The 8464-nt window shown below is 56.8% G+C and overlaps 2 protein-coding genes across 2 annotated transcripts in view; one reads left to right on the forward strand and one right to left on the reverse strand.

The window, feature by feature from the left end:
* CCDC137 (coiled-coil domain containing 137) overlaps nt 1-2417 on the forward strand; it is a 7304-nt gene extending 4887 nt beyond the window's left edge. Inside the window, 4 exon segments of the mRNA XM_012656382.1 lie at nt 731-813; nt 1070-1149; nt 1374-1544; nt 1547-2417. Coding sequence (XP_012511836.1) covers nt 731-813; nt 1070-1149; nt 1374-1544; nt 1547-1594 — 382 coding nt within the window. The 3' untranslated portion in view covers nt 1595-2417.
* Nucleotides 2418-5872: 3455 nt separating this feature from the next.
* Nucleotides 5873-8448, reverse strand: ARL16 (ADP-ribosylation factor-like 16). Its single transcript, XM_012656430.1, has 5 exons — nt 8388-8448; nt 8186-8244; nt 7601-7714; nt 6912-7027; nt 5873-6752 (listed from the first exon to the last, which is right to left on the reverse strand). Exons 1-5 carry the CDS (start codon nt 8446-8448, stop codon nt 6581-6583), a joined length of 522 nt encoding a protein of 173 aa, XP_012511884.1. The 3' UTR covers nt 5873-6580.
* Nucleotides 8449-8464: the final 16 nt, after the last annotated feature.

An 8464-nucleotide genomic window follows, 5' to 3' on the forward strand; every position in this document is an offset into this window, starting at 1 on the left:
TCAGGCTGGTCTCGAACTCCTGACCTTGAGCGATCCACCCACCTCGGCCTCCCAGAGTGCTAGGATTACAGGCGTGAGCCACCGCGCCCGGCCAAGATTCACCTTCTTAATTCTCCAAAAGCTCTGAAGGTTGGAGAGATTGTTTTCAGCTTTGCAGAGTCCCTGTTTCTGAATTCTTGTATTGCCTGTACTTTTCATTAGCCAGTGAAAATTACATCACAGAGAACCTAGCCCAGAAGCTGCCTAAAGCCACAGTGATTTCCAGAACTGCCATTCGACACGAAGATTCCAAAGTCACATTAAAGGTGACTTGTCACACCTGTGATACTTTGCTAAACCCTTTAAACACAGTAGCATGATTGACACTGGCCGGATGATTCTCTGCAGTGGGGCTCCTGTGCATCGCAGGGTGTCAGGCAGCATCCCGGCCGCTACCCACCAAGTGCCAGTAACTGCTGCTAATGTGACACCGCATATCTGCATTTGACATGTCAAATGTTGCCTGGAGGCAGTCACCCCTGGCTCGGGAAGCTCAGAGGAGCCTGGTGGGTTCAGAGCCCTCTCTGGTGGACGGCTGTGGGTTTTGGGTGGTACGGGGAATAGGTTGGAGGCAGCCGCCTGGGTCCCAGCTCTGCTACAGGGCATTCCTCGTGGGCCAGGTGGCCTCTGCCTCCTCCTTGGGTGAATAGAGAGTTCAGGACTCTGAACAGCATCATGCTTTCTTCCCCAGGTTCCAGAAGCGGCGACTGGATAAAATCCGGCAGAGAAAGGAGGAAAAAGCAGCCGAAAGGCTGGAGCAGGAGCTGCTCCGAGGTAGCTCTTCCTGCAGCAGTGGTGTCAGCTGTGGTCCTGGTGGCCACAGGCCTGCTCCCCACCAGTCCCAGCTGCAGTGGGTACTTGCAGTCTCCCCTGGGGCCCATACCCCTGGACCCATGGACAAGTGGGTGTTCTGTGTCCTGGCCCTAGGTGGAGGGTGGGTGGACAGCCACGTGGGTGGGTAGGGGTTCTGGGTGCCAGGGCTGCAGTGGCTGTGTGGGCAGCAGTCCTCAGTTGTACTCTGTCCCCTCAGACACAGTGAAGTTCGGTGAAGTTGCTCTGCAGCCCCCAGAGCTGACCGCCAAGCCCAGGAGGAGCGTAGCTGGGGACCAGGTAGGCCGGGGCTGGTGGGAAGGGAGTCGTTGAGCTTGTCCCCCAGTCTGCTGCCAGGAAACAGGTGCCTTGGCCAGCAAGTGTCCCGTCTGTGGTGGGGCCTGGTCCAGGGCCCGAGGCCGCTAGAGCACTATGTTCTCACTGAGCGTTGAGCTGCTGGACCATGAGGCCTCGTTCTCTGCTCTCCTCTCCGAGCCTGCGCCTCACTGTACCCTCTTCCTCAGCCCGGCAAGAAATCACTGATGCTGAGGATGCTTCTGAGCCCTGGCAGTGCGCCCCGGCCTGTGACCACCTCGCTGGCCCGACAGCGGATCATCGGGGAGGAGAGGGAGCGGGTCGTGCAGGCCTACCGAGCGCTGAAGCAGCAGAAGCAGCGGCAGCAGGGGGTGCAGCCACCACTGCCGCCCACCGCACCTCCAGGAGGAAGCCAGAGACGCGGCCTTGAGGGGCCCGGCCCACACTCCTGGGAATGACACTGGGGCTGTCGCACCTGCAGAGACGGCAGATCCTTTTCCTTGGACACATTCTCAGTGCCGGGAGAGGTCTCCAGGTCTCTTCTCCCTTGTTTTCCCCCCAAAGCCTGCTCTTTCCTGAGTGACCATCGATGGGCCCATGTCCTGCATGGGAGGCTGCTGCCCTATGGACCCCACAGACAGGAGCCAGGGCTCAGCTCCACTCACAGCTTTGTTCCTTCATTCTGGAAGAAAAATCCAGGCTGAGAAACCACCCGGTTCCACTTTAGGGTGGGCCCAATCCCATAATCCTGTCCCTAAACACCAGTGAATGATGGAGACTGCTTGTTTAGGTCCCTCCCCCACCCACGGGCCTGTGCAGGGGACCGCAAGAACAGGCCCGGTGCTCACCCGCCAAGGTTGGCTGGATGGACATGGAAGGCAGCATTTACACCAAGGGGGTGGGAGCCAGTTGTCCCCACGGGGCAGGCCTCAGGCAGGTCCAGAGCCTGAGAGGCCAGGGGCAGGAGCCCGGCTTGGGGCTCCTGTGGTCAGAGGGCAGGGCCTTGCCAGGTTTCTCTCTCGCCCCAGCCTCTCCAGGTGAGGGGAGGAGGGAGGAACATGAGGCAGTGGAGGCCGGCTGCTCATCAGCCTCTGGGCTGCTGTGCTCGCCACTCGCGAAGCTGGTCCCAGAGAGGGCTCAGGAAATAGTCTCAGCCCGGCTGAGCAGCCCTGGCAAAGGGGTGAAGTGGCGGAGTGGTATATGATCTTTTTCTGTCCTTCCCCAACTTTGCATTTTCTAGAATGAAGCTTACTTTAAAATGAAAAAATGTAAATTAGGGAAGCTATATCTGTGGCCATGTTTCCATGTGATGAATGGTTCTGTCACCTCATGGTGTGCTGATGGGTGGCCCCAGCCCCTGCACTGGCATCATGGGGGTGACGGTCGCCGTCATAGTGGCCAGAGCTCACCCCCAGGCCTTGTGCAGCAGCTAGGGGTGGGCGGGGACAGGAGCGGCCATCGGGCAGCACTCCCACTTACTCGGTGGTCTGTGATGGTTTTTGGATGTCAACTGACTGGATTAAGGGGCACCCACACAGCTGCTGAAGTGTTACTTGACTGCTTCAGTAGCTCTGAGACTATCTATTTTATTTTTTAAAATTTTTTTGGGAGAGGGTCTTGCTCTGTCACCCAAACTAGAGTGCAGTGGTGTGATCATAGCTCACTGCAACCTCAAACTCCTGGGGTCAAGCAATCCTGCCCAGCATCCTGAGTAGCTAGGAACAGTGGCGTCCTCAGCATCTAAATCTTTCCAGAGATGCAGGACTGGATGGAGCTTCTGGGGAGTGAGGCCACAGGAACCTGCACTGCTGTCTTGCCAGGGTGCCTGGACCCACAGCTTCTGAGAGTAGAGGGCCACAAAGGCAGGGGCAAGGGCTGAGGCCCCTCCCTTGGGGGACAAGGCCAGGAGGGAACCCAGCACCCTTACCCACCCCACAGGACACTCCAGTTGACGAAGTCTCCCGACAAGTTGGGACCTGAGGGTTTTGTGAACGTGGCTTGTTGAAGGTGACCTCCAGCACATGGCCTGTCAGGGAGCAGGGGAAGGCAGTCTCACCTCCCTGGCTGGTGGCCACCCCTGCAAACCTATTGAGGCTCTGAGGAGCGTGGGCTCCAGCAGCTCTGCCGAGGGAGGATTTCCATCACAGGATGGGGATCCCAAAGTTCATGGACAAAATCAGACTGTGGCCTCTACCGCCACGGTGACCTAGGTTCCGTTCCCCACCCACCTTGGGTCGCTTCCTTTGTCCAGTTTTGACTCCTTCCTGCTCAGCGGCATAATCGTCAGCAGTCTCAGTGGAGCACGTGAACGGAGGGAAGTTCGGTGTCGTGCAGCAGTTTGAAGTAGAGCTTGAAGCTGCCCGGAGCCCGGTGGGTGGGGGTGGGAGGCCAATGAGCCTCGGCGGGAGGGTGCAGACCGCCAACCCAGGAGCCCGCAGGGCCTGAGCAGTGTGGCTCTGCCAGAGGCACCAGCAGCGCCAGGAACTTGCTGGAAACTGCACGCTGGGGCACAGGACAGGCTGGTCCAGACTGTCTTCAGAGGTGAAGGTCCCCCATCCTAGACAAATCAGGTGCTAGTGCACCGAGTTCCTGTGAGGCCAGCGTGGGCCGGGCGTGACTTCAAAAGGCCCTTGAGGCTCCCCAGCACCTCTACCTGCACCCGCCTCGTTCTGAAGATGCTGCCAAAAGGTGCATTGGGGGGCTGAGTGTCCTCCGATTCTGGAATACTGAAGGGGGCTTCTGGCCTGCTGGAGCTTGGGAGCCAGGGCCACGAGGGGAGACTCCAGAGCTGACGAATAGTGCCAGCCCACGTCTGGGATCCTCGTACCCTCAGCTGACAAACGTGATGAATTTTAACTCTGAAGAATCTCTTCAAACACTTGGCGATTTTAACCAGGCTTTGCTCAAGTTCTCTGAAACTGGGGGCTGAGAGCCGATCATATGGACCCCACGTTGTCTGTGAAATCTTCTACAGGGATCTACTGCTGGGGCTCGGAACGCAATACCCTGAAGTATGGCGCTTGGCATACTGAGGACTTGCAACTAAGGGAGGCTGGACAGCCTCAACTGGACCTGGACAGCCAGGTCTCTGCTCCTCTGCCCTCCTGTCTCCCGCCCCCTCTGCCCCAAAGCAACGCACAGAAACCAAAATTCTTCCCCAAGGCAGGTCAGAGAAACTAGGACTCCTCCCTCCAAAGCAAGCTGTCAAGCCTGGAAAGGTCACTCTCCCTTCTCCCTTGGAGACCCTCATTTGGAGGGGCCCCGCCCCACGCCCATGGGAAGGAAAGCTACACAGGGAGGCCCTGCGGGGTCCCCCTCAGAATATCAGCATTAGATCTTAGTTGTCTTTTTTTTTTTGAGACAGTCTCACTCTGTTGCCTGGGCTAGAGTGCCGTGGTGTCAGCCTAGCTCGCAGCAACCTCAGACTCCTGGGCTCAAGCGATCCTCCTGCCTCAGCCTCCCGAGTAGCTGGGACTACAGGCACGCGCCACCATGCCTGGCTAATTTTTTTCTTTTAGTAGAGACGGGGTCTCACTCTTGCTCAGGCTGGTCTTGAACTGTTGAGCTCAAACGATCCGCCCGCCTCGGCCACCCAGAGTGCTAGGATTACAGGCATCAGCCACCACGCCCAGCCTAGATCTCAGTTTTTAATCACATACATGGCTGTCCCTTCTTTATCAAACCTAAGAGTAAAAAAGTCTTTCCTGGGTCTTGGGTCTTCATTTCCAAGGACTCCTGTGTCATAGAAAACTTAGTTAAATGTGCCATGCTTTTCCTTGCTAACCTGTCTTTTGCAATAGGAGTGTGGGCCACGACCCTTATGACGGCTGAGGAAAGGCCTCACACCTTTCTGATCCGTGGTACTGATGGGACAGAGACATCAGGTGTCCACAGCTGCCTGTGGCATTTAGAGGCGGGCAGGTGGTGTATGAGGGTTTATGTGGCCTGGCACCCAGCAGTGGTGCAGGCTGTGTGCACAGGCAATAGCCAATGACAAACCCTCCCAATGACATGTGATGCAAGGCCTATGGCTTCAACCGGAAGGTGAAGAGATTCCAGCCTGAGCCACCCTGAAGTGTACGCAAGAGCTTTCTCCTAGTGTCATTTACAACCTTCCATTTGAATGGAGACTCTCCTCCCCTCCCCAGCAAAGTGGACGGCTGGATACTTCGAGGGAGCCAAAGCCCGGGGCCTGCTGCTCCAGCAGCTCTGTGCCAAGGAGGAATGGCAGGTGCACGGCCCTCTTCCGTGGCTGAAGGAGCCTTAACTGCCAGCTGAGACAGAGAGAACCATTTACAGGAAATTCACAACCACTCTCAGGACTACAGTTTCTTACTTAATTGCTGTAGGTCAGTGGTCCCCAAAAGGTATGTCCAAGTCATAACCCCTAAAAGGAGCAATGGTGGCCATATTTGGGAAAAAGTATTTGCTGATGTAATTACGAATCATCCTAGATTTCCAATGACAGATGTCCTTGTGAGGAGAGCGGACACAGGAGAAATCGCGTGAAGGTGCAGGTGGGAACCGAAGCTCTCCAAGGCACAGCCCAGGAATGCCAAGAATTGTCACAGCCACCAGAGGCCACTAAGCCACTAAAGACAGCCAAGGAATGGACTCTCCCTCAGAGCCTCTGAAGGAACCCATTCTGTTGACACCTTAACTTTGGACTTCTGGCCTCTAGAAATGTGAGAGGAACCTGTTGTTTTAAGCCGTCCAGTTTGTGGTCATTTGTTCTGGCAGCCACAGGACACCAGTGCTCTCTTGCAGGCAGCCACAGCTGAGAGGGGATGCTCAGGCAGGACACAGGGGAACCACAGCCACCACCTCCTGTGCTTCTCCTGAGCCTCCCCTCCCATACCTGTGCGAGCCCCTGCAACCTGGGGGCGCCTCGGCGCAACACACGTTCACTGAACGTGTGAACTGGTGAAAACGCTGGGTCTTGTTTCTAACTCGAGGCTTGTTTGTTACTATCGCACTCCCCTCATCCACCTCGCATCTGTGGGGGACACATGGCCAGGGTACTGGGAGCTCGAACACGTTGGATCATGTACTACAGGCCAGAGACCAGGCACCAGTGGTGCCATGCAGTCCTAACATCTCGGGCAAAGCCCTGGGGGTTTCCTGGCAGGAGGGGACCAAACCCCAGGAGCACCATTCCGGGATGGCAGGACACTCAGTCAGCCATCCTCCTCTTCCAGCCTGACAGTCTTTTCACTCAGAGGCTAGATGTCAGGAGCTTCCATATTCTGGGTGCCTCAACTTACCCTTCACTGCAACTCAGCATAAAGCCCTGTCATCTAGGGTTATGTTGGGTCATTCTGCCCCTTTAAGGACAAATCATTGGACAAACCAAGCAATTCCACCCTCTGTCTCTTTTCTCCACAGTGCTGGACAGCCACATTTCTCTGCCTTGTAGTCAACTGCTGGTTCTATGGGTGTCCTGGAGCCAGCGTAGCACCCCTGCCAAGCCAGTGCCTTTCCAGGCGCTGATTTCTGCCATGGCGATATTCTGCTTGGCGCAGGCAACGATGTCTGGGAGCCGGATTAATGACTTAATCTCCTCCATGGTCATGTAGCAAGGTAGGTCACTGGAGTTAAAAGAGTGCCCGGTCAGAATGGTGGCTGCCACACACCTGCCCCTGACCCCCAGCCACACCTCCTCCCTAAGGAGCCATGCTCCTGGCCACACTTCCAGGGAGCGCCTCCCTGGGGCCCCTCTGTGTTCCCTCTTGGCTCATGATCCGTACGTTTTATTGAAGAGTATCAAGACCGATGCTTCTGCAAGTTGTTCTGCGGAAAGGAGACCCAAGAGCTGCACACAGGACACAGAGAGCTGGGTGGGGTTAGAGGCATCCATCATGAACTGGAGAGGAAGAAAAAGACATCGATAACACCCTGTTGTGAAAGATGGTCCTTGTCAAACTTTCTCTCCTGGGCATTACAGACCAGACTCAGGAAGAATAAAATTACTTTAAACAAAGGGCTCTGGAATAGGCATAAGTAGAGAAAAATGCATTGTGTGGGATGACCTGGTGCCACCTGTTTCTGTTTTCACCTATATGGAAGTCTCCGTACTCACATAGCCATCATTCCCCATCCTGGAATTTGGGGCACAGGCCTTGTCAGGATGGGACCCAGAGAGATGTAGAAATCAAACAGAAACATGAAGACAAACCCAGGAGAAAAACACAGAGTGGGGTTGGTTTTCCGCAGAGAACAAACCCTGCCCTCAGCAAGCCCTGAGGGCAAACTCAGCCCTCAGCAAACACCAGAAATCAGTCTGAGTGCCCAGCAGGAAGCAACTAATGTAGGCTCTGTTTCCTTGACTAGCACTAAAGAAACCCAACTCCATCCTATACAAAGCGAGGGCTGAGACTAAACGGCACAGAGATATGAACATGTGTCTCTAAAGGAAGTTCAGAGGATTATGACCTACCAGGAGAGAATGGCAGTTTCCATAGTAACTGGACCAGATGGGGCCCATGCAGCCCCCCAGCTCCCGGATGGTGATTTTTCTCTGAGCCATGATGTCAGTAAGATTTGTGCCCACCTGGGAGAAAACCCGAGATGCAAAACGAGAACAATACGAGCGCTGGTCCGTTGGGAACTCCCGGAGAGCAGAGTGCCCACAACTGACACTGAGACCAAACCCCGGCAGGCCGCCCATTCTCCAAGGGCTCAGGCCCTGAGTCAGGACCGCCCTAAGATGCTTCCTGGCATCCAGGGCCCTAGCCTCCAGGGCTGGCTGTGGCCGCAGCACCCACGCCCACCACTGGGATTCGCCCTGGGGGCCACCACCGAAAAGAATCCCTTGGGAGAGGAGAGGAAAGGTACCCGCGAGAGGGCGACGGGCTCCGGTGCCCCGCCGGACACCCGCCACGGCCGCCGTTCGGTCCAGCGAAGGAGGTTCCCGCCCACCCTCCGGAGGCTGCATCCAGCGTCCGAGTAGAGAAGCCTGAAGCTCTTTGCAACCCGCGGCCGTCACCCATTCCAGTGAAACGCGCGGGAGGCGGACACTTACCGTGGGCCGCGTCGGGGGTGGCTCCCCTAGGTCACCCGTCCCATCCGGCGAGCTCAGCTGTGCGGGGCCGTCAAGGACCGAACCGAGCGGAGTAGCAGGGCGGAATCCCCGGCCCTGGGCGCCCCAGCCCCGGCTCCCTTCGTCCCCCGGGGACCCCAGCCCCGGCCACCGGGTGACCGCCCGTCCCGCCGCGGAAGGATATTCTCCAGTCGTTTCACCAGCAGCGTCTTCCCGACCCCCGAGGCTCCCAGGAGGAGACACATCCCGGCCTTTCGCTCC

This window comes from Propithecus coquereli, unplaced genomic scaffold (assembly GCF_000956105.1).
Source record: "Propithecus coquereli isolate 6110/MARCELLA unplaced genomic scaffold, Pcoq_1.0 Scaffold501, whole genome shotgun sequence".
Classification (NCBI taxonomy): domain Eukaryota; kingdom Metazoa; phylum Chordata; class Mammalia; order Primates; family Indriidae; genus Propithecus; species Propithecus coquereli.

Bases quoted from the DNA above. Each gene is read 5' to 3' on its own strand.
- ARL16 (XM_012656430.1), bottom strand. From the start codon at position 8,448: ATGTGTCTCCTCCTGGGAGCCTCGGGGGTCGGGAAGACGCTGCTGGTG. The intron at 8,245-8,387 runs ATATCCTTCCGC...ACGGCCCCGCAC, and splicing joins GCTGGTGAAACGACTGGAGA to AGCTGAGCTCGCCGGATGGG. The intron at 7,028-7,600 runs GTAGGTCATAAT...CTTCCTCTCCAG, and splicing joins GAAACTGCCATTCTCTCCTG to TTCATGATGGATGCCTCTAA.